Source organism: Rhipicephalus microplus, chromosome 1 (genome assembly GCF_043290135.1).
Source record: "Rhipicephalus microplus isolate Deutch F79 chromosome 1, USDA_Rmic, whole genome shotgun sequence".
In the NCBI taxonomy this organism is placed as follows: domain Eukaryota; kingdom Metazoa; phylum Arthropoda; class Arachnida; order Ixodida; family Ixodidae; genus Rhipicephalus; species Rhipicephalus microplus.
Window position 1 is genome coordinate 157,918,203 of NC_134700.1, and position 26,085 is coordinate 157,944,287.

The following is a 26,085-nucleotide window of genomic DNA, read 5'->3' on the forward strand; positions in this document are numbered from 1 at the left end:
TGCCTACGACACTGCAGCAGGCCATACGCACGGAAATTTGTGATGTCCTCCCTACAGTGCAGGCCCCTTACCCGTGCACTTCAGTAGCGCCTAATCTCTCAGCTGTCGGCTACGCACCACCTGCACCACCTTCACCTCTCAGCTACGCAGCTGTGGTCGCGCGGCCCCCACTGCATCCAGTCGCCTTATCAGCTCCACCTCCTCCGGCATCGCCTCCAGTTTACAGGCCCTCACCTCGCTTTTTCCATCGATCTAATGAGTGGCGCACTCAAGACAATCGTCCTATCTGCTTCGCCTGTGGCATCGCTGGCCACATTGCACGCTTCTGCCGCCGTCGCCCCACACCTGCAAATGCATACTTCGGAACTCCTACCTACGCGCCGCAGCAGGCCACCGCATCTGCATATGAACAGAGGCACTCAGACTCGGATCGCCGCCCATCGACTGCTCGTTTCCCATCCCCTCGTCGCCGGTCGCCATCGCCTATGCGTCGCCGACCACCTCCTGAGGAGGGAAACTAATCAGTGCAGTTCCGGAGGCAAGAACTGCAACTTGTGCGCAATTCCCAAGGCCTCCGTTTTTGCCGAAAAATGTTGTTGATGTCGATGTTGAGGGAGTCGCCACATTAGCTATAATTGATACCGGCGCCGCCGTTTCTGTGATGGACGTCAAATTTTGTCGGAAACTGAAGAAAGTGACCACATCTCTCTGTGGCATGGTGCTGTCCACGGCTAGCGCGCAACGCATTCATCCCTCGGCTCTGTGTACGGCGCGCGTCGTCATCCAAGATGTTTTGTACGTCGTACAGTTTTTTGTTCTGCCATCTTGCTCTCATGACCTTATCCTCGGTTGGGATTTCTTATCAGGTCATGAAGCTATCATCGATTGTTCCCGTGCCGAAGTGTCCCTTGTGCCAACATATGAATTTCCACCACCCGACCGGTCTCCTCGGCTCTGCAAACTCATCGCTGACGACGACATCACCTTGCCCCCGGAAGCTTCGGTCCCTGTAAGCCTTTCATGTGTGGCGCAACCTGACGCCACGGTGCTCTTTACGCCATCTCCTGTTTTTACTGAACGCAAGGGCATCGTTCTCCCATTTGCCGTTCTTACAATTGCATCTGGTTTAACCGTAATGCTGGTTACCAACCACTGCAACTACCCCATCAGCTTACTTCGTGGTGAAACGTTGGGATATGTGCAACCTGTCGACCATATCGATGATATTATTCCTCCCGACGAAACACCATGTCACATTGCCGCAATAACTCATGCGTCTGAGCCATCAAGTTTGTCAGCCTTCGACAATGCTATTGACGCAGACCTTCCCCTCTCGCATCGCCGCCAACTTGTTGCTCTCCTTAACAAGTTTCGCTCTTCTTTCGACTTTCAAGAACCTGCTTTGGGCCGCACCACGACTATCACTCATACTATTGACACCGGCTCACATTTGCCTGTGCGACAGCGTCCTTACCGCGTTTCCGCCGAAGAGCGCCGCGTCATTACGGAGCAAGTAGACGACATGCTTAAACGTGGAGTGATACAGCCTTCTCAAAGCGCTTGGTCATCACCTGTCGTTCTGGTCAAGAAAAAAGATGGCACCGTTCGATTTTGCGTGGACTATCGCCGCTTAAACAAGATTACGAAGAAAGATGTCTACCCGCTACCACGAATAGACGATGCTCTTGACTGTTTACAAGGCGCCGAGTACTTTACATCCTTGGATCTGCGTTCTGGGTATTGGCAGGTGCCAATGGCTGAATGTGATCGCCCTAAAACAGCCTTTGTAACGCCAGATGGTCTATATGAGTTCAAAGTGATGCCATTTGGGCTCTGCAACGCGCCTGCCACATTTGAGCGCATGATCGATACCATCTTGCGTGCCCATAAGTGGAAAACTTGCTTGTGTTACCTGGACGACATCGTAGTCTTTTCGTCTGATTTCCCGACACATCTTGTTCGCCTCCACGAGATTCTGACGTGTCTAACTTCTGCGGGCCTACAACTTAACTCCAAAAAGTGCCACTTCGCAGCACGCAAACTAACCATCTTGGGACATGTCATCACAAGAGACGGTGTTCTTCCGGATCCCGATAAGCTGTCGGGCTGTCGCTGACTTCCCGTTGCCCACATCACTGAAAGCTCTAAGAAGTTTCGTCGGTCTCTGCTCGTACTTTCGTCGCTTTGTGCCCAACTTCGCGTCCATCATCGCACCTCTAACAAGTCTGCTCTCCAACAGCAAAGGTATATCTGCATGGTCACCTGCATGTAACGACGCATTTCGCCAGCTGCGCCGCCTGCTGACCTCACCACCCATTCTTCGTCACTACGACCCCGCTGCTGCCACAGAAATTCACACCGATGCAAGTGGCATCGGTCTTGGTGCAGTTTTGGCACAACGGAAAGGCACCCAACCCGAATACGTAGTCTCCTATGCAAGTCGCGCTCTCAAGAAGGCTGAGTTGAATTACTCCGTGACAGAGAAGGAGTGTTTGGCCATAATCTGGGCCTTGACGAAGTTTCGCCCGTACCTTTACGGCCGCCCTTTCGACGTGGTCACAGACCACCACGCTCTATGTTGGCTGTCCACATTGAAAGACCCGTCCGGACGCCTGGGACGTTGGGCACTTCGATTGCAAGAATACGACATCCGTGTAATATATCGTTCCGGTCGCAAGCATGCAGATGCCGATGCACTTTCGCGATCGCCTTTGACCCCAGATGTGGCTTCTCTGTCACCACTTTTTACCACCTTGTCACCAATAGACACCACTGACATGCTTTCGGAGCAGCGTAAAGATCCATACCTTGCATTGTTACTCGACTACCTTACCGATCCGTCTGCTGTCCCTTCCACGAGAGCGCTACGCCGACAAGCAGCCCACTTTTCCGTGCGAGACAGCATTCTGTACCGCCGCAACTACATGCCTGGTGGTCGGAAGTGGCTCCTTGCTGTCCCAACTCATATGCGCTCTGACATCTGCATGAATTTCCATGCAGACCCTCAAAGTGCTCACGCAGGTGTCCTGAAAACCTACGAAAGGCTGCGCCAACGATATTACTGGCGAGGAATGTATCGCTTTGTGCAGAAATACGTTCAGTCTTGCACCACTTGCCAACAGAACAAGACACCTCCGCGGCACCTTACTGGCATGTTACAGCCGCTCCCATGCCCGGCTCGCCCATTCGACCGCGTGGGTATCGATCTCTATGGCCCCCTCCCATATAGTCGCTCTGGAAACCGGTGGATTATTGTCGGCGTCGATCATCTGACACGCTACGCTGAGACTGCAGCTCTACCAGCAGCGACCGCCCACGAAGTTGCACTCTTCATTCTCCGCAGCTTCATTCTCCGCCATGGGGCTCCACGGGAATTACTCAGTGATAGGGGTCGAGTGTTCCTGTCGGAGGTCATCGAAGCTATTCTCGCTGAATGCAACATCATCCACCGGAAATCTACCGCATACCATCCACAGACGAATGGTCTCACTGAACGGTTCAACCGCACACTTGGCGACATGCTGAGGATGTACACCTCCTCCGACCACACTAACTGGGACGCTGTCTTGCCTTTTGTTACCTTCGCTTACAACACCGCGACGCAAGCGACTACCGGTTTTTCCCCGTTCTTTCTGTTGTACGGCCGCGAACCATCCCACCCACTCGACACCATACTCCCGTACCGCCCTGATGTATCGGAGTGCTCCCCGCTTTCGGAAGTCACCAGATACGCTGAAGACTGCCGTCAGTTGGCTCGGTCTATGACAAGTGAAGCTCAAGGTCTACAAAAAACCCGGCATGATGACGCTCATCACATAGCGCCTACGTTTCGTACTGGCTCCCTCGTGTGGCTTTGGGTGCCCCCGCACGTTCCTGGCCTGTCTTCCAAACTTCTGGCCCGGTACCATGGTCCATACCGTGTCATTGACGCAACCTCACCAGTGAATTACATCGTCGAGCCCCTAACACAATCGCCAGATTTGCGCCGTCGAGGACGCGAGACCGTACACGTCGACCGTCTCAAGCCCTACTACGACCCCCTCATTGTGCCTACTCCGTGAGTCGCCAGGATGGCTACTCTTCAACCCGGGGGGTATTGTAGTGGAGCATACGCACTAACGTGTATGCGCCTTCCAAAGAGAAGGAAAAACCCCGTGCTCTGATTGCACGAGAACCTGGGCCGCCTTTTGCCAGACTTGTCGTACGGCCACTTTTCGTTGCGACATCGTTGCGACTTCTCCGGTTCAATAAACGCCATCACATAATGATAAAAATCTTCACTGTTAAGGCCCGTGGCCTCCCTTAACGAGTGAGTGATGCTACAGTAGGGGCAGGAATGCTCCTGCACAGTAGCAAAGCTTAGCCCAATGTTAAAGTGTTTCTTGCAGGCTTTTTCAGCCACTTCTGTTAATCAGCTTGAATTAAATTATTTCTTATTTGTGCAGACGGGAACACACATTTGTTTGAAATTGGGCCTCTAGGAACTGTTGCGCCCTCGCAGTTTCAACAGCCCGCTGGACAAACCAAAGTTGGTCTGAAAGTTCTCAGCTAAAATGCACTAAAGCATCTCTCGCATTATCATTCTAATTTCACAGTGGAACTCATCTGCTTGTAGCACCAGAATGTCTTACTTACAAAACTTTGGTCACAGTGCCTAACAGTGTTACTGCTGTGAGTGACAGACACCTAACGCAAAACACAAACACCTATTATTTGCACTTGCCTCAAACAAGTTTGCAGTAAGAGAATGGGGAGCACCGTTTAGCGACAATGCCATAGCTTTGAGTCTCATTTCAGTCAGCTGTAACGCTTGATCCACGGGCGTAACCAACGTACTCCGAGACTGGTTTGGTTTGACCGGGAGCCACCAGTGTTGCCAACCGTAATTTTAAATCCCGTGGATTTAGTGCACAGAGGGCAACACAGTCAAGTCTGTTGTCAGCCCGCATCAACACGATAAAAATGCACTTAAAGCACCGAATTTTGGGGGGGGGGGGGGGAATGGAATGGAAAAACTTTATTTCGGTCCTGCAGGACGCGCTTAGCGCGTAGCGGGCGTCTCCCACGTAGGGACTGACAGGGAGTACCTGGAGGCCGCTTCGTGGGCCTGCTGGACGGCCCATCGCTGGTCGGCGAGAAGTGAGCTCCTGAGGGACCTCTCCCACTTGCTTGGGGGGGGGGGGGGGGGGGGGGATGCTGATTTTTGTTCACTGTAGCTGATGGTATATTGTGTTATCGGGGCCTGCTTAAAGTGAAACTCGTTTTATTAATTTGATACACAGACTAAACCTGGGCTAATTAGTGATCTGCTATATCCAAAAATCTGTTGTACACAGGTCCAATATAATGCAGCAGACTGTATTGTAATCTGAGATGGAGATTGAATGCAGGAGCTGCTTTTGAGTGCAAAGATGTACTTAATCTTCGACTCATGTGTCGGGTGCACCGAGCGTGGGTGCTACATCGACGAGATTGTCTGTCATTACTCCGTATCTAGATGAGTGGTGCGTGACGTATGGGTGTTTTTTGCAGCCTTGGATTTATAAAGATCTGGAGTTTGGCATTGACCTAGATACCAGGGTGGCCTTGGTGGGACCCAACGGAGCCGGCAAATCGACCCTCCTGAAGCTCCTTTGTGGCGAGGTGAGGCAGCTGGTTTGACACCGGTCGAGTGGTTCATGATCACTACGAAGTGCGGGCAATGCGACACGATGGTTACGATGAAGTAATTTGCGGCAACTCTCTTCATTAGCCTTTCCAGTGGCACTATTCTCACTTCATAATTGGTTGTCTAGCCTCTCCACTGATTCTTAGCTATTTACGAGATTTTCTCGGTGGGGATTTCTCGCCTCAGTGTGTGCACTGTGACAGTGTTTCCTCCGTCATTTTAGTCTTCATTTTAGTCTTTTAGCTTGTTGCCACAGTTGCTGCAGCACGAAGAACTCGCTTCTTGGTGGTCTTTGAACATTGTATCTGATGCGGTTTGTTCTCCCACACAGCTTGTGCCTAATGACGGCTTAATCAGGACACATTCGCACCTGAAGATTGCTCGATATCATCAGGTAAGATGATTTTTTGCTTCTGCACCTGTGTACTACAGCCAGCTTTTTATGTAGCTGTCAGCTCTTTGGGCATGACCGATAACCCATTCATCACGCTTTCAATGAGAGTATAACATCTTTTATAACAGACAGATATTTACATAGAGGATGGGTAGAGGATCGTCATGACTTTCTGTGTCTGCCCCGTTTTGAGCACTGTTTGATTACCAATTATAAGAGTGACTTTGCGTGAGCAGTTGTGCTTGTCGATTCAACCTAGTGGTGACAGCAGTAAAATGAGAAAGTTGACATTTCGTTATGCAGTAACTGATAGCCCCCGGCATCTTCTGCGCATGTTCTGAATGGGTGTGATGACATCCATCTTTATGCTTTTTCTTGCATAGCACCTGTCTGAGCAACTGAACCTGAACATGTCTGCTCTGGAGTACATGATGTCCAGTTTCCCTGAGGTCAAGGAAAAAGAAGAGATGCGCAAGATCATTGGCCGCTATGGTCTCACTGGAAGACAGCAGGTGGGTTACGGCGAAGAGTTGCGTGAAGCAGGAAGGGAAAGATGGCTAGGCAGTGACACAACCGGACAGTCCTCAAAACTAGATCTGCGAATAAGAAAATTTCGGTTGCGAAGGAAATTCGAAAATTGAAGTGTGAACTGGTTCGAATATTTTTTAGAATATTTCTAAATAGTTCTACTAGAGCATTTTTTCTAATACTTCGAAGCGAAACTATACAGAACAGAAATTGGAGAGAATTCATACTCATGTGAGGGAACAACATGAAAGTGTGTGAAAGTGGCTAGGTTGGTGCATTGCTGACAGGGTGGCATTTCATTATTGTCTTCTCAAGAATAAGGCAATGCAGAGGCCGAATTGTATTTATGCACATAACTTTGTGCAGCCAAAGTGTTGCTGACAACACTTTACGAGTGAAAGTCAGAGATGCCATTTCCTCAGTCTCTCTTTCTCTTTCAACTTCCTTGGAAACATAACTGATGTAGCGGAAAAGGGTCTGCTCCCTTCGAGTCTAGAGATTCAAATATGTTTTGTGGACATAAATATATATATATATATTACACCTGAAATGTTGTGTACCAGAAATATTTCGTGTTTGATCTTTCAGACTTCCTGCCCAAATTTCAGGTTCATAACATAATTGAGCCCCCACCTCTGCCACGTCTATCATCTTCATGGTGGAACCAGTGTTTCCAAAGTCTATTATTTGCGACTATAGCAGAACCTGAAAGGCAGCTTTGCCGCAATGCAAGAGTGATGGGATGAAGCATATTGAAAATCTGAAGAGCCACTGCCAATCAGATGTTGATTGTTCTATTTGTCTTCGGGACGCTCAAATAGTTTCAGTGGTGAAGTTCTGGTGCGAATAGAAACCACTCTTTAAAAAATATTAGAAATTTCAGATATTCTCACACTAACTCAAAACATGCTGAGATATGCCCTAACACGAGTTCATGGAACATGAGTTGTGTCCACCTGTGTATTATTCTTCAGTTGCGTTTAGCTGTGTTTGAACAAAGATTGATATTGAGAGCAACCCGGGTCCTGCATCCAATGCTTTACTTACCGAACTGCATCTTACCGTGTAGCCCTCAGATACACGGTAAGATGCAATGTTACTTACCGAACTGCATCTACTGGTCAGACGGAATTACTTAACCAGGTGTTGGACCATAAGTCCCATTTATTATATACAGATAAATCTATCGCAGATCTTATTAGACACATGAGTGATACAGAAGAACATTACCAAAATATTTTTTTTTTTTTTGCATTCTGACGTGGAAGCACTGAAAGTGGGCACCGCTAACGTGACTGATACTTTGCACAAGCTTGAAGCGCGCGTGGATGACGCCAAGAATCACTCTCGGTGCAATCATCTTATTTTTATGGCCTTCCTGAATCAACAGGATCAGAAACCTTTTTCTAAGCTGAACAACCTGTTATCAAGCACTGCCGTGATCATCTAGGCATTTCTGTTGATCCAAACAAAATTTAGCGTGCCCACCGTCTGGGTTGCCGTAAAGATAATAACCGCAATTGCCTCATAATTGCTAAATTCACCGTCCATAAAACAAAAGAAGTGATTCTTTCTAATGGTCGGAAATTTAAGGTAACTGTTTACAGCCTTAATGAAGATTTTTCTCGTCCTGTTCCTCACGTCCGCCGGCATCTGATTGCTCTCGCTAAAACCAAATTGCTGTTCTCTCGTTGAATTACAAAACACTGCTAATGGGTCACAAGCGCTATGTGTACGATGAGTAATCTCAAACTGTGAAGGAAGTATCGTAGCTGTTACTTTGGCGTTAATCCACCTGGAACACCGCCATACCTCACCCTAATTCTAACCTGTTGCTGTCAGTAGTCTTCTCTAATGCACGTAGTTTTATTTTTCAAAACAGGACGCTTTTTCTGAGCTTGTTTTATCGTCTAGCAGTAATGTTTTGGTAATTACCGGGACATGGCTAACAAATGATGTAACCGATGCAGAGGTGCTAGATCACCTTCCAGAATTTCACCTTTAACAAAAGGACCGCACGGGCGCACGAGGGGGCGGTGTTCTGATAGCCGTGAATCAACAATTATCATGCTCTATGGCCAGGACTGACGCTTCTGAGCTTGAAATTCTCTGGGTCGTTTGCCGTGCTTGCCCCCATACTGTTCTTATAGGTGTCTGTTATAGGCCTCCACTTAGTATTCCAGATTTCACATCTAAACTAAAGAACAATCTGAGTGACCTTATTAAGCGTTACTCAAGAGCAGAGATACTCCTTTTTAGAGATTTCAGTTTCCTCAAATAGATTGGAGTGGTAGCGTCCAGACAGCTGTAGGCTGTAAGTCTGCAAAAGATTTCGTAGACTTCCGTCTCAACTGTGATCTAACACAACTGGTATCCCTACCAGCGCGCGTCACAGAAAACAATTCCAACATCTTAAATTTAATACTAACTTGTTATTCAGAGAGCCGATCATCAATAATATATCTCTGCACCATTAGTGATGACAAGGCAATACAAGCGACTTTATCGTTTCAGCCTATAAAACTCTATTTAGTCACTAGAGCAATCCACCTTTATGACCAAGGCAATTATAGCGCCTTTAACGAACTGGCGTCTTTCCTTCCTGAATTCAATAGAATAAGTCAAACGCGCTCTGTTGATGAAAACTGGGTCATATTTAAAGATGGGACAAATATTATGCCACTAAAGTAGATTATCTGAGGGCTACACGAAACGCCTAGCTCTGTTTTTTTTCATAAGGAGTTACTTAAATGCTTGCAAACAGTTCTCGCAAATTTTGGCGGGTGATGAACCCTCTGGAGACACGCATAATAAGTGTTCTAAAGGCGAATGGTGATGCAGCTAACAACATTCAATGTGCGAATATCTTTAGCGAGGCTTTTTTCTCTGTTTTTACCAACGAAAGTGCCTTTTCTGAGCTTTCTTCACCCTGTAGTATTACCGAGCCTATGTCCCAAATTATTTTTTCTACGAGCGAGATCATTTCGATCATAGCAAATATTAAGCTTTCATCATCTGCAGGTGTGGACGATATTAACTCAATACTCTTAATAAACATTGAACATGTGTGTGCCGCGTACCTAACTGTTATTTTCGTAGTCATTATTATCAAGCATTCTGCCACCAGACTGGAAAGTGGGGAAGGTTGTTCCAGTCTTCAAATCAGGTAACAGAGACTCGCCACTTAATTACCGTCCCATATATTTACCTAGTGACCGCTATAAAATCATGGAACATGTCATATACTCCCATATCATCAACTTTTTAGATTCGATACACTTCTTTCATCCCTGTCAACATGGATTCCGAAAAGGTTATCCGTGCGAACACAACTGGCCATTTTCCTTCATGACCGACATTCTAACCTTGAGTGTAACATTCAAACTGATGCCATTTTCCTAGATTTTGCTAAAGCATTCGTTACTCTCCCTCACAAATGCCTCATTCTAATATTGCCACGTTCCGTTCCTCAAGTTTTGTTCTCGCCCTAAATACACTACACAATTCTCAGCGCACACCGCGCCTGCAGTTTTCGAGAAGCTTCAGGACTGTAGTAGATCATTTCGATAAGATCACGCCCACTCCGTGAACTGTACAGATTATTCTGGAACCCACGTCACAGCTAGCGATAACACTATAACATTCGATGGCAAGAGTATAAATGCCAACGCACTTCTCTGCTTGTGAATAGTTGATCGACGGCCGACGCTCCGTTCGCCGCTATCAGTACAAGACTGATACTGTAGTCCGACTTTCCGTGTACTGGGCACAGGTTCGCACAAATAAACAATTGATTGTTTGACTCGCAGTGTGCTCCATTCATCTGCATCACGACCCCATGACAATATTATCTCTGTTTTAAATCTAGACCCCAACGTACTTACATGAATCACATCTTTCCTGACTAACCGCTCCCAGTTCGTTCTTGTTGACAATCATTGTTCTAACAGACTGCCTGTAACGTCAGGTGTCCCGCAGGGATCTGTCCTGGGACCTCTTCTTTTCCTTATTTATGTTAACAATCTACCAACGAACGTATCGTGTAACTTTCGCATGTTTGCAGATGACTGTGTTATTTACCGTTCAGTAACCAACACTCATGACCAAACATTAATTCAGCATGACCTTATCAACATACAAACTTGGTGTAATCATTGGCTAATGAAACTAGTCCTAATAAATGTAGGCTTGTTTCTTTTTCTCGCTGCCATAACCCCCTATGTACTTCGGTGTCACCTTGTCTCATGACCATGGCGTCATCACGCCACTACCATTATTTCAGCTGCTAATAAATCACTAAGATTTCTTAGACGACACTTACGTCATACTCCACCGCATGTAAAGATGCTTGCTGCTTGTAAATCATTAGTCAGCTGAAAGCTCGAATATGCATTTGCCCCCCCCCCCCCCCCCCCCCCATTATATATCATAAGTGAACCTGAATCAATGCAAAATCGGGTGGCCAGGTTCGTTCACTCTGCATATTCATATTGTGATATCAGCATGTCATCTTTGAAGGCAGAATCAAGATTGGAAACACTTGCTTCTTGCTGGCAGGTTGCCGCCCTTTCTCTTTTTTATATGTTGTATTTCAGTTCACTGAATCATCCACCATACATAACGCCCTCTTCACACATATCTCATCGCACTGGTCATCCGCTTCAAGTCGCACTACCACGTAGCCGGACCACAACATTTGAAGCCTCCTTTTTTATACGAGCAGCAAAAGACTGGAACGGCCTTCCTCACGCAATTCCTGCCATGACCAACCCATCCATGTTTTTCGAAGTCATTAAGAATATCATTGTATAGTTTTATCCAACACCACCTCTTATGTAATACCCCTGCAGGGGGACTTTAAGGAAATAAAGTACTTGAGGCAGACTCATTTAAGTTCCACCCATACTTATTCTGCCACTCTTAGTTGCTTCTGGGGGCTCCAATGAAGTCAAGCACACGCATGATGAGCGGTGAAGTTTGAATTAAGTGTCAGATCGGTTCAGCAAAGCCTGCATGGTAGAGTAATCTTCATTGGAAGAAACTTGTCATCCACCTGATTGTGGCATGAAAGCTACTTGAAAAAAGAAAAACTTATAACCTGTGGGCATCAATTTTTCTTTCATTTATAGCTTGAGTTTTCAGGCTGCAACCAAACTTATTATCAATATAATGTGTTTCCACTTTTATGAATGCATGCAGGCTAGTTGAGGTCAATTGTTTCTTTCCTCTTGCGTCTGTCTTAAGAACTGAGAATGGAAAATTTATGTCCAGTGTTCAACAGATTCCCAGTTTCACCCTGCCTCACTTGTGACGTTGCAGATCTGCCCAATTCGGCAACTGTCAGATGGCCAGCGCTGCCGTGTGGTGTTCGCCTGGCTGGCATGGCAGGTGCCCCACCTGCTGCTGTTGGACGAACCGACCAACCACTTGGACATGGAGACCATCGATGCGCTTGCCGAGGCCATAGCGGAATTCGACGGTGGCATGGTCCTGGTGAGCCATGACTTCCGGCTCATCAGCCGCGTTGCCGAAGAGATCTGGGTGTGCGAAAACCAAACAGTCACCAAGTGGAAAGGGAACATCCTCTCGTACAAGGAACACCTGCGCAAGAAAGTCATGGCCGATGCACAAATAAACAGGCCCAAATGACCAGGGGAGGAGCCCTTATTAGTGCTGCTTGCTATCAACAACAAAGATAATAAAAATGAAACACTCACTTGTCCATGCTGTGCAGTTCTGGATGACTCAGCCGCCATGTTTTTAGGGGTGGGGTTACTACAAGTATGGCAGAAAGTTTAGCTAGTAGGTAGGGGTTCATGATATAGTTGATTTGATTGATTTGTAGGGTTTAACGTCCTAAAACCACCATATGGTTACGAGTGTCGCCATGGTGGAGGGCTCAGGAAATTTCGACCACCTGGGGTTCTTTAACATGCACCCTCATGATACAGTTAAACCCCTTAACAAGAGACATGCTCTGGGCAGCAAACTCTTGTCCCTTATAATAGGTGCCTCCTATGAGCTGCGTACCACGTAAGCATTTTTTATATCAAATCCTGTTTCAATCTAGGCATACTGGCGTTGTTGTACGCAATTGTCTGTTACATCAGTGTCGCTTACAAAGGGGTTCAACTGTAAAAGACTGCAAGCGTGCAAACATAGACGTAAGGGCGAAGTTGGGACGACATGAATGCAGAGTAACAACTGCAAAAGATACACAGCAACGATAAAGAGACTCAAATATGCTTCTCTGCGCATGGCCAGGCAAGGGGTGGCACCTATCAGTTTGGCATGTAGGGGCAGGGGTCTACGTAAGAAGTACACATATCATCTAGCACTACTTATCATTGCGCGCCTTTTGCTGTTAGTCGTGAGCGTTTGTGCTATCCAGAGTTCTTGTGCCCATAATTGCATGCCTCTTCTATCATCGATTCCTCGGACATTCGCAGTATTTCTGCACAGCTACTTCTTGGAAGTTCAAATATTTAGCCCCGAGCTTTCCTTAGCTAAAATGTCCAGTGCACTGGCCTCAAACCACTCCTCCCTCCCTGCCTGCACATGTCCACTTTTTCTGTCCCAGAACATACCACACGAAAGCACTGCTGTGCTGTCCTTGGGGCTGCTGCCAAAACCACCACAGCGACAGCAAGCTTTCAGTTGGTGTAACGGCAAATAAAATGTGACTAAGTGCGCATCTTATGGGTGCAATACGCTTGTGCAAATATTCGAGCACTTCGAATATTTGAATGAATATTACAGTAATGCTAATCCGCTTTGGTATGAATTCTAGTTATTGGAAACCTCAAAGTGTTTGAGGGGAACGAACAGGTGAATATTAATCTACATGTAACCCCTCTCCTTTGTGAAAGTGGTTTTGCCGCGTTGATTGGGTGCTGTATTGTGAGTACACTTACTCGAAAAAAATCTGCATTGCGGCGAAGCCCCACTTCAAGGTTAAATGAACACATTACTCTCATAATTTTTTTAAAAGCCTGTTATACTGGCCTACATGCTCTGAATACAGCAAAATTCAAAACTTAATGTATATTACAGGTCATCACTTGCATTCTAGCAAAAGTCAAATTTTGCTACTATTCAGAGTTGCTTCCATTTTCAATTTAACCAGAAAGAATATTTGTTTGTACATAACTCTTGACGACCAAATCTGGGCGACCCAGTACGCCCGTGAGGCGGCGTCGAGGCAAGCACTTGACGTCCCCTCATGGGAGGCCTAGGCCCGGCCACCTAAACCTGCTGGTTTCTTGCAATAAAAGTTCATTTGTCCTTCTGTACATAACTTGTTTAAACTTTAAAGAAATATTGTGTAAGTTAATTGGATTGTGACAAATATGCATGTTTTCTTTATAATATGCGATATATGCTATACGAATTCGATTAGAAAATATTCAAACCAAGTCGCTGTTCGCGCAACCCTATTGTACAAGATTTTAGAACACAGCCTAAATGTCTGATCCACCTATTTTGAGACATTGTAGCTGTTATTACCGGCATATTAGCCAAGCGAGTGATGTACCGGCACATGCAGGGCAGAATGAAAGTGAATATGCGCCACCCCCACCATCGACCGAAAAGGTGTTTCGCACGTGTTTCGAAAAGGTGTTTCGCAAAAGGTGTTTGCACTAATAAGTGAGCTGCCCGAGCGAACACTAGGCAACGCCTTTGTTAGAATCTGCAAGCTTGTGTCTCTGAAGGGGCACCTAAGTGCCGCCGTTGAAGAGGACCGTGCTGTTCGCATTATCAAGATAGAGAGTTCTCACAGTAGAAAAAATCACTTTTCTCAGACGTTTGCCTCCAGATCACAAAATCACAACTAAGCATCTCAACTGTGTAGTGCAAATGTTTAATAATTCTCCAGAGCATTTTTTATTACATTTATTTACACCGGAAGCAATATCTGTGCTCTTTTACTTGCCACCTTGTATAAAAATGCTATTCTTCACAGTAACAATGCCTTAATCGTCTTGTCTATCAGTAGAGAAACAGACTTGTTTCACATGAAATGCCTTAGGAGAATGTGTTATCTTCATTTCGAGTACTGTTGCTTCAACCCAATAAATCCAGTGTGTAGTTGAAGAAATTGATGACTTTATCAGATTTTGAATCTTGGAAAGCTATGGAGTACCAATGGTCTTGGTGTTGAACGCCAACTCGTACCAGGCGTTTTCCGCCGCACAACTGGTTAAAGTTCCCGACGGATCTCTACTGCAACCACTTCGCCCCACTTAGATACCGAATGAGTTGTTTGGTAGACCCTTATTAAACTGGCACAACCAACCATGGGGGATTGGCCATGAAATGGGCAAGGCCTTGATATATAAATGATGTGGGTCCAGTACAACTGGTCATGGTTCCAGTTGGTTTCTAGCTGGAGCCAGTTGATCTCAGTTAAAATTTACTTGAAGCCTGTCAGAGTACCACTTACACGTTTTCACACAAGTCAGCATACTCAAGGAGATTTACACGGACACCTCTCCCAAAACATTATTCCACGTACCTTACAGCCCATTTGGAGAATGAGCACAGACATAAAACTGAAAAGCCACTCAAAATAATACCTTGAATTATCAGCAGCGCGAAGACGCTGAGTGCAGCCACTCATAAACTCTTTTGAGGGCCTGCTAATATGACACGAAAATATGTGTGCGATCAAAGCCTGAAGCACAGCTAGCGAACATATCATCATCGGCAATTATTGTCGCGAGAGTCAACTTCGCACTCGGTAATGCGACTTTTCACTTAATTCGAATGCTCTTGGTCATCATGATTTATTTATTTATTTTTATTTATTTACAATACTGCTAGCCCTTGCGGGCTGTAGCAGGGGTGGGAGGTGAACAGGTGAACAATACACAATGTTAGGCAAAAAACAAGTCCAGCCGTCGTTGAAAATCCTGTGAGGATCTACATCCTGTAAGTACCTCGGGAGGAAGCGCATTCCAGTCAACAATAGATCGCACCAGAAACGAAAGCTAATGATGAGAAACAATAATGTTAATTCGGTTTTTCGCTTAGTTCAAATGGCAAAACGTTTTTTGTTTAATGTCACCGTTTCGTTTTTGCACACAGCGCTGACAAAACATGAATTGGTGCAGCAGTTTTAGGTCTCACGCTGTTGCCCACCACGTCGTCGAACTGTAGGAGAAAGTCATTTACACTACTTAAAGGAATAAAAGCATGATTCGAATTTACCGGCCGTTTCGTCTACGTCTGTTAACTCGAAGTGAAGTGAAATGAACTTTATTTTGTCCTGGAGAACTGGTCAGACACCCCCCTAAGAGGTGTCCGCCGCAGTTGCTGGCCGCGTCCACGCCGGGACCAAAGACCGTGGCTCTCCGCCCGTACGCAGGCCTCCTGGACTGCCGACTCGAATTTTCGGATAATTCGAACAAATCACATAGTTTGAGGTAAATATAGGTTACTATGTAAATATGCAGAACGTGCATCTTATATTTCTTTTATAGAAGCGCAAACGTTTCGTTAGCTCCTGAAAATACGCTGTGTGCAACATATATTTAGAGGACATATTCTCGACTGGTTTTCGGCTATAGGAGTGCGCGGTTGCATGTGCGCATATTTGTAAGTCGCGCACCTATTGATTGTTCAGCAAACGCCAGCTTCGACTATGTATTTTCACATCGAACACCCACAGCACTTGTGTTAAAGCAATGGCATCGACGTTAGATGCCTCAGGATCTTTACTCGTCGTGAATTCACAGCGACTTATGCCTGTAGCACACGGAGGAAGGAAAAGGTTTTTTCCTTCCTCCGTGCTGTAGCAGGTAGAACAATCAGTTTCGGTTTCATTTCGTTAATTCGCGGCAGCCGTGCATTTTCTGTAGGTACATGTAGCCTTGAACTATTGCAAGACGTTTTAATTAACTACAGTGAAAAAATTTTAGGCTTAACTTGGCAACTTACATGATAAATGTTTCTTGAAACATGAAAGTAAAAAGATTTTTGGTCACGTGGTTTGTTGCGTGCCAGGCTTTAGACTTCTCCGAGAGGGAGGCAATCGACAACGTGAGGCGGCAGTCACACAAGCATTTTTCCGTGCACCGTCGGCGTGTTAGTTTTTTTTTTATTTTATTATCCTTTTCCTTCTCATTTCCCAACCCCTAAAACTGTCCCAAAACTGTATCCATAGATCGGTGTCCCTCAACATGAACAAGCTCTACATCGGCAATCTACCGGCGGACGTGAACGAAGGATCTATCCGAGAACTGTTTCACCAGCAGACCGGCGTTGTTCCTAAATCCGTGCTCCTGAAGAAGGGGGGTTATGCTTTCGTCGAGTGCTCAGACGACTTGGTGATTAGCAAGGCCATCGAAGCCCTGAACGGTGAGACGTTGCGCACGCTTTTTCTTTTGACAGTAGTGTGGCTCCGAAAAGCGCGTGCCGTGGGTGCTTCGCGCTGCCACAGTTGACGTTTTCCGCTACGGTACGTTTTCACTTGGGAGGGCCGAGGGGAGACGCAGGGTGCATGGACACTCGGCCTCAAAATGGCGCCTAATCTAAATTCTCCGGCCGGCGTGGCTTGAAGGTAGCGTGTTGCCGCGTATTCATGCGCTAGCGCGCCGGTACACTCGCGTTCACTGTGCGCCAGGCCCGTAAGGCAACGTGACCGTTGGGGCGTATTATCGACGCGGCTGTCGGCAGCTGCTTTTGCCCGGGCAACGCAGTCTTGCCGCTCACATGGTTACCTTGCTGTTAGGCTTAGTGAAAAGTTCTGGGAAAATGCGAGCTAACTTCAGCCGCGACAGACGTTAGCGTTGGCGAAAATACGAGCGGGACTGCGCGTGTTGCTGCTGCTGCTTGCGCGAAATGGTCAGGCTTGTGCTTGCTGCTGCTCTTTATTTGCTCGTGCGCGCGTTTGTGCATGTGTGCGCGCATAGTGGAAACGTCGGGCGGCGCTGAATCGTCCAGTGCTTATTTTAGAGGCAACGACCTTAGAGGAGCCTCTGATTTCATGCTCGTGTTTGGTTCGGCGGGGACTCGCCCATTTTCTCTTATGTCTAGCTTTTTTTTTTTTCAAACGCCGGCGTTTTTTATGCGTACCCAAGCGTCTCACGCTCGCGTCCGTGGTGCCGAACGTCATAAAGCCTCGCTTCCGCCTATGCTGTTGCAGACTCCGCCTTCCGTTCTTGAGATTAACAGGGTAGGGAGAAAGAGAAAAAAGGAAATGATCCTTTTCGTAGGTCACTGTGCAAATTCGCTTTCGTCTTTGCTGTGCCTCGTACAAGTGCACTGTAGATAAGATGTCACTATGCGTGAGGGCTTCTCTCCCCTGCACTGATTCATTTTCTACTGATAAAAACGAAACACGTGGGGGCGTTGATACGATGTTAAGATGAGATGGTAGTGCAAAATCGCCAGCTGTGTCTGAATTGAAGCAAACAGTTTCTATTCAGCTGCAAGTCGTTTGTTGTCGACTGCGGAGCTCGACCACCGATGTTTGAGGACAAGTGTGCTTTTGAGCTGGAGGAATATTGGAACAGCTAAGTGACTAAAGTTTCTTGTGCAATTGCTCGGTAGTCTGTCGCGGGGCAGTTCTTAAGGGGCGCAGTTAAACTTACCGCAGGCGCCTCCCAAGATGTAACGGGTATCGATGGCACAGGAACGTTTAAGAATTGCACGGAGTCTTGGTTTGGTGTACGAGGAAGAGAAATAATCTTTGAAGGGGGCCTCTAATTTCTCTTTAGTCGTGAAATTGCTCTGCCGAAGCTATAATGCTAGGTTTGTTCAATGCATTAGGCCACCCAGTCTCGCCAAAAAACTATGAAAGTTGCATCTTTCTCATTGTGTGTGTTGTATATGATTACATGGTCATGAGTGATTCCTACGTCACTACAGAAACTTCGTGGGCTAAATTGTTCAGGAAGCACGCCAGTTGCATGCGACTTCAGCGGTCTCAAAATTAACTATTGCCTCTGTGTGCACTTACACATAAAGCATGTATGTACGCATGTAGTTGAAAGGCCTTTACCTTTATTAGAAACACTCATAAAGTGCGGTGGAGACGTGTCTTAATGATAGCTGGCCCCATGTGTAACTTATCGACCATGGTGGTTTTGGCACGTAAAACTCCCAAGAATTATATTACGTTACTTTTAGCACTGCATGTAAGCTGACATTTTTCCTTTCTCAGTACCCTGAGTGTGTGGTTAACGTGGCACGTCCAATTATCAAGGTGCCCCACCGCGGGGGTCTAGTGGCTGAGGTACTTGGCTGCTGACGCGCAGGTCGCGGCATCGATTGCCGGTTGCGGCAGCTGCATTTTTGATGGAGGCGAAAATTCTGTAGGCTTATGTGCTCAGATTTGAGTGCACGTTAAAGAGCCCCAGGTGGTAGACACTTCCAGAGCCCTCCACTACAGCGTCTCTCATACTATGGTGGTTTTAGGACGTTAAACCCCACATATCAATCGATTATCAAGGTAGAATCAGTGGTTGAAATTTTTCAGCGAACAAGGACTGTTGTGAATGCAAGATGTTGTGAATGCAATTGACATTAAGTACAAATCTTACTGTGTCAGAGCTTGCATTATTAGACCTTTTATTTATGACAAATTGACTGCTCTTTCTTTATTGTCTAGGAGGTGTGACAAGAAATATGATACCTGAAATTTCAGGTAGAACAGTGGGTGATGAAATCTACGTGATATATATGTTGACAGCATCGTAGTGGAGCTAGGTAATCATTTGTGGCAATGGGCTACATTGCATTTAACAGTGAGTAGTTAATGTCACCACTTGTTTACTTTGTTTTTAGTTATCTGTGTCACAAATGTGTGCAATAGCAAAAAAGGAAGTGGGTTTATGGAATATGCACATAGCTGTTTTAGTATAGGTTTGAAGAAAGGAACTTGCACCTTCAGATGTCTTGCTAGTAAAAGCTTTTTTCTGTGAAAGTAACGTCAACAGTTGCAAAAACATACGTGCTGTATTATATTTCACGCATCAGGTGCAATGCTGTGGAAGCTATGCAAGAAGTTTGGCCAGCAAAACATAGCTCTTGTGGTCGCTCGCATGACGTATGATTAGTGCCGGACGAGCCACCCTAGTGTTTCTGTGGGCTTCCCCTTGGAGCGACTGGCAAACAGAAGAAAGCTGGAAGAGCACAAAAGGAGGCAGGAATGACTGTGGTGGCTGCCATTGTGATATACCCAAAGCAGAGCGTGTGTATGTGATGTCATGTGAAAACTAGGCTATCTAGCCGCATCATAACAGATGCTTAACAGCGTTTCTGTTTGTAAGGCACCAAATAACGTCAATTATCGCCGTAATGATGAACACAAATATTTTCGTATCGGTGGTAAGAACATTGAACTTATTTTTTGTTTCGAATGTATTTTTTGCAAGAAGTCTTATTAAGCCTCTACAGAGTTGCAAATTACGTATGAAGCGGAGTATAGTTACCAACAGTGCACTTAGTGGACAAGCCCAGTGGTCTTTGACGGATTCCGTATCAGGGGTTATGACTTGTTCATTTCACAATTTTATAACAGTTACATAGTTATATCACTGCAAACAATGCCAGTCTCACTATATGAAACAGACTGGCTTAGATACGCACAAATAGGGAGCAAGAAGTGTCAATGGTAACACCGTGCAACACCATGAAAGCGGTTGGGCGCACAAACATGCAGACAGCAACAGAAAACCACAAAACAGAATCGGCCTGTTTGATTTTTCTATGCTGCTCCCTGCCATGTTGGTTGGAGGGCAAAGCGTCATAGGATAACCTAAGACAGCTGGGCTAGCCAGAACGGAAGACTCTGAGGTAGCAATGTGTGCGGAGGCCCTACCATGTTTCGTGACTTTGTCACCAGGGGAAAGGCACATGTGCTGTGGCACTGTGAGAAAGGCAGATTGCAACTGTTAACTTAAAGTGGGCACATTGGTGAAAAAGGTGGACTGAAAACTCTTTTGTGCATGCTCAGTTATGGAGTTCCACTTGTCAATCGAGCACTCGTATCTTATTGCTAGAGACGTAACTACACGCACCTCATCTCTACGCTAGTTATAGCATTACAAAACGCTGTATCTCGCTAGTTGACATTGTTTCGTGCGGTTTTACGATGTTTTCTTGCGCTTTCACGACATTTGATATCGCAGTTTCGCAATCAACTGGCTTCTGCGTGTATTCTCACTACTGTTTCGTGGACTAATGAAACCAACTGAAAGAACAGGGGACACTACTTTGTGGTTTCTTAAGTGTAATTCTATGATTCTCACTTAAGTTGAAACAAAACTTCCGGAAAACTATCCTTTCTGTTGGTAGGGTCCGTACCCATGACCACAACAGTTTCATTAGTTCATATAATTACCGTAAAACAAGCCGCTTGGACCCTTGCTATCGTACTCTCACTACTATGTGTATGCCAAGCCTTGACTGTCATGGATTTGTGGGGTTTAACGTCCCAAAACCACCATTTGATTATGAGAGACGCCGTATTGGAGGGCTCCGGAAATTTCGACCACCTGGGGTTCTTTAACGTGCACCCAAATCTGAGCACACGGACCTACAACATTTCCGCCTCCATCGGAAATGCAGCCGCCGCAGCCGGGAATCGAACCCGCGACCTGCGGGTCAGCAGCCGAGTACCTTAGCCACTAGACCACCGCGGCGGGGCAAGCCTTGACTGTCAGACACATCTCTTTGTTTCTGTGTATGTGTAAAATGGCAGATTCATCGGATTCGCGCATGCATTTACAGTGTCGCGAGTGCAAAAAAGATTAGGCATGTCTAATCTAAACCTTTTATGCTTCATTAATCTCTGAGTAACACAATGGCCCATCTCTATGTAGAAAAGACTGCAGCTGAAAGGAAATTTATAAACCGGACCAGCACGTTGATCTGTAAATTTCTTGGTGTTTTACAACTGAAATGTCAGTGCTGCTTCTTAACCTGCTGATTTCTTCTCTGAACCTGCTCATTCTTATCTGCACAATGACGGAATATCTTACCAGGCTTATTAGGAGGTGTAAAATAATGTTAACGCCATATTTACTTGCCACCTTTTTTAGCTTATGCAGTGCAAGATTAACGTTTGGTATAGCTGAAACTGTTCTTGGTAAAGTTCTCTACAACCACGTCCAACTTGACAAGGGGTCTGACTTTTGTAAAGGTTCAGTCACAGAGCTTGCGGCAACGAAGGGTAACCTACCTTTAAGAGACGTGTAACTATAGTGCCAAAGCTCGCACCCATTTCGGGTATATAAATTGTGTGGCCTCGTTCTGTTTTGTGCCTGTCTTTGAGAGTCTGCATTCTTTTGAGATGTGTTCTTACCAACTAGCTCAGTTTTCTGTCGTTTTTTAACCCATGTGGCAGCTTTCTTGGATGTACTGTGTAGCATGGATGTCTAAACTGGTTTTTTTTATTAGGATAATAAGGGAGAAGTTTTATTAGTGAGATACGTCGAGTCGGGCAATTTTTTTTTTTTTTCAGCAGTTCAGTTGAACATTTTGCTATATATTGGCACATCTTTTAAAGACAGCTTTGTGACATTGACACCAATGCAATTTCGCTGCTGCACTAATTTTAACATGTCAGTGAAAGCACTGACGTAAACGTGATTTTATGGAGATTGTGCATGCTGCAAATGTTTGCTGAAAAAAAAAACTGATCTGGGGGTGGGTGGGTGCTTTTTATTGCAGTGTGCCATAACATCGACCTAGTGCTTTTGGGAGGTATGGAGAGAAATACATTACGGCATGTTAAATTAAACTGTCACTGGCCCAGTGGTGCGGATTATATTTGGTCTTGATTAGGCAGTGTTCTGCTACTTTGGTAAGAAAAGTGCAGCTTGGAATATGTACTTGCTAGGGGCGTTCGATGTTCCCTTAGGTAATGTCATCAAAATTACGCTACGTTAGCATCTAGTCGATGCTGCATTAGACTTACTGCAGCAATGCAGTTTCTTGCTTGTATTTTCAGCTGCTAGTTGAAGCAATCGGAAGACCGAAGGGGGAAGAATGTCAGTACCATAGCCTTAGCCTGAAGAGGGACACAAATAGCTCAAATGCACCTTTCGTTGAATTAATTTTGTATATACGTACCCACATGATCGTGCATGCGTGGTGTTGGTTCTGAACAAAGGTGTGCTTATTTGTCTTTTAGGACACTCTTTCATGGGATCCCAACTGCTGGTGGAACCTCAACAGTCGACACCACAGAACAGAAGGTATGTCTCGCAGTTAGATCGAGGGGGGGGGGGGGGAGAGGGAGTGATGCCTGCATGCTGTATAACTTTCCATCATAGAGAGAACCCTCTTTTCTGGACTGTTGAAAGGATGTACAAAGACTGATGACACTTTAGGAGGGAGGGGGTAGGGTAGTGTATATTTACTGCAGCCCACAGAGGATTCTGGCGGTGCTCGTGGAGCCCTCCTTGGAAAGGTTAGCATAGTCAGCTTCCAGCAAGCACACCATGGATGTTCATTTGATTTGTCAAAGAATTTAAACAATACAAAAGTGGATGAGTTGGAATTGGCACTGACAGACAGGACATAATGAGAAAATGTGCTGACATGGTGCCAGGTGCTATATTTGCCAAGCGCCACTTCAGCCACAATACAGAGTCGATGTCCGAGTATAGCAGTCTTTTGATGCATCATGCTTGCTAATAAGAGAGAAAGCAGGTACTGCGGCACTGTCTTACTGGCACCACATGCAGCGTCCTTACTGGTATTTCGCTTCCCAGCGTTACTTTGCGACGTCGCATGCAGACTTCAAGAGCTTGTCAGAAACACACGACTGCATGTATTTATTGCTTTCCTGTGTCTTTAATTCATAAATCAAGATTGTTACTAACTCTAAACAGCCACAAAGGAATCTAATGCCTGCAGTTTTTATGTGGTTACATGTCTGGGATCATTTTTTCATCAGCTATCATGGTAACATCCTATCGAAGTTGGTAACATGGTAACATCCTATCGAAAGCTGCTAAGCTTTTAGAATGCAGCTGCAGTCGCTGGCCACTGTGGACACGTTTCTTTGTGGATGAAGTGCAGGGACACCCTGGCACTTATTAAGATGGACATTAAGCATCCCAAAAGGTCAAAATTAATTTGGAGTCCTCGCCACGGTGGGCCTCATAATTATATCGGAGCTTTGGCTTGGGAAACTTCACTAATTTACCCTTTTTGTTTTGTTGTGCCTGGTGGCACAGTTTTTAGTCTAATATGGTGGCACTGAACCTTGACAGTAAGACCACCTTGCCAAAAGTACAAGAATGACATGGTCATGAAGAAAGATTAATAAAATGAGTGATTGTTTGCGACCGTGCCTGGTGAAGGAGAGAAAGGACTGAGGCCATTTACTATGAGGGTATATTTCATAACCCACTTTTTTGCCCTGTTACAGTTGAACCCGCAATTTTCTTCATTGGCATTGTCAAAGAAGCCTTCTTCATTGGCACGAAGAATTGTTCTTTATATAAGCAAAGGGCACACCATGTCTTGAAGCTCTGTTAGCCAGTGCGGACAAGCTTTGCTGCTATGCATGTGAATTTATTACTGTTATATAAATTTAGTAACTTTTTAATATATTACAAGCATTAGGGGCAGCTACTGTTTATATGGCTTATTTGGTGCCACGGCAAGCGCTTCTTGCACATCAGGGCACGTTACAGATCATATCGGGTCAAAATATTTGGAGCCGCCCACTTGGCATTCTTCATAATCGTATCATGGCTTTGTGATGTAACACCCTTGATATTATCATAAGGACCTCCAACAACCAGTCATTGTCCCAGTTTACCACTTAACATGCAATGTTGGATTAATGGACCAGCTTACCGTTCCTTGCCAGACTTTCTGCTCTAAACAACTTTTTTGTTTGCATCTGATGTGCCTTTCGTTTCATGTGGGAACTCTGTTATGTCTGAAAGAAACCTTCCAAGTTAGATTTTAAAAAAAAATGTCTCGATTTAACCTGCTCTCTTGTTTAATAATAGTTTTAAAAAAGTCGAGGAAAGCTTGCATGATGTGTAATAGTAACTAAAGAAATAAAGCAGTCTAGAAATTTAAGCTTGTAGTGCTGCTATGGTGTTTTATAGAATCTCATTTCGAATTTTTGGCTGATAACTCTCGTGCTCTGTCTGGCAAGCATCTGCTACACAAATTTTAGCAGCTGCTGTGTCGTGTCATTATTTTAATGTTATGTCTTGCGGCCATTTGATATGGTGTAAGGGCTTTGCCAACTGTTCTGTCATGCTGGGTTTTGACTATGCTCAGATTGAGCTTCTGCAGCCAGAGTTTGGCGTTCTGAATCATGTTTGATTTTATAAAAGGTGGGTGGAGTTTATAAATCTCCAAGTTTGCCATGCAAGGGACTGCCCACAAATTTCTGGCAATAAGAATGTTGAATTATTTTCCCTAACCTAAAGTAATGGTTATGAAGCGTGCCTCGCTTTATGACTGCTAAAAACAAAAAAAAAATGTGGCACAATTTTTTTTGCCTGACAGAATAATTAAAACAAGAGCCCGTGCACAGAGAAGAGTCTGAAATCTCTTTATGTTGACAAGTAAAACACTTCGGTGGCTAGTGGATGCTGACAGAAAATGCGGCCTTTTGGGTGTTGCCCATTTCCAGAGGTCGTGGCAACCGAGTGCACGTGAGCAACATTCCGATCCACGTGCAGCGGGACGAGATCCATGATCTTCTCTCTACCTTTGGCACAGTGCAGAATATGGAACTACGTAAGTGTTCAGTTTGTCTGCTTTCACCACTGCGTGCAAGACATGCCAGTGTAGTAGCGGCTGTAATGGTTCCTGCAAAGCGTAAAGCCACTATACGGGCCATAGCATGTTAGGATTGCCGTAGCCTGCAAAACAAACTAAGACTTATTGGGAGATGGGCACATTTGCAGGAGGCAAGCTGTTGAACCTCTGTATTCCAATCGAGATGATTGAGGACAGCTTACGAGCACCCTGGTACATTTAAGGGAATATACATGTGCTATTTTTCTTTTTCTTTTTTACTTTAATAAAGAGTAATATCCCTTTGCATGTGCGAACACGTTTCTAAAGGTTCCTAAAGCTTTCATTTTGCATAGACTGGTAGCATCAGCTGTCTAAGGACATTCTTCCGGGCTGCCTTAAATGCCTTCAAAACGTGGAAGTAAAGGCGTTCCTTAAAGATTCTTGCTCTATACAAGGATACCGAGCAGTACCTATCTTGGGAGAACTTGTCTAGAGATTAGTGTTGAATAAGGCACTAAATTATGGTTGTGTGGTGGTGCTGGCATTGCCAATTACATTTGTTTGTGCCATAGCACTGGCTTCTTGGGAGTGTTTGGTTTCTTTCTCATTAACCGTTCTGAGCGGCAAGTTGTGCGGAGAAGCTGCTTAACCTTGATTTTCTGATAAATGTGCAATGCCTCTGGTGTGGCAGTGGAGATGATGTGAAAATAGCAGTGGGTAGGTAGGTCATGAATTTGTTTAAACTTTATTGTGCTCTTGGCTTCAGATG

The 26,085-nt window shown here is 45.4% G+C and overlaps 2 protein-coding genes across 3 annotated transcripts in view; both read left to right on the forward strand.

Moving 5' to 3' along the window:
• Positions 1-12,312, forward strand: part of LOC142801440 (ATP-binding cassette sub-family F member 2-like) — a 75,606-nt gene extending 63,294 nt beyond the window's left edge. The window contains exons 11-14 of the mRNA XM_075887540.1: positions 5,533-5,643; positions 6,000-6,062; positions 6,446-6,574; positions 11,910-12,312. Coding sequence (XP_075743655.1) covers positions 5,533-5,643; positions 6,000-6,062; positions 6,446-6,574; positions 11,910-12,239 — 633 coding nt within the window. The 3' untranslated portion in view covers positions 12,240-12,312. The remainder of the gene's footprint in view (positions 1-5,532; positions 5,644-5,999; positions 6,063-6,445; positions 6,575-11,909) is intronic.
• A 4,291-nt stretch (positions 12,313-16,603) lies between these two features.
• The window catches only part of LOC119178779 (IGF-II mRNA-binding protein), an 83,413-nt gene continuing 73,931 nt past the window's right edge, over positions 16,604-26,085 (forward strand). For both annotated transcript variants that reach the window (XM_037430022.2, XM_037430024.2), the window contains exons 1-3: positions 16,604-16,949; positions 22,732-22,795; positions 25,207-25,313. In XM_037430022.2, coding sequence (XP_037285919.2) covers positions 16,772-16,949; positions 22,732-22,795; positions 25,207-25,313 — 349 coding nt within the window. In that variant the 5' untranslated portion in view covers positions 16,604-16,771. The remainder of the gene's footprint in view (positions 16,950-22,731; positions 22,796-25,206; positions 25,314-26,085) is intronic.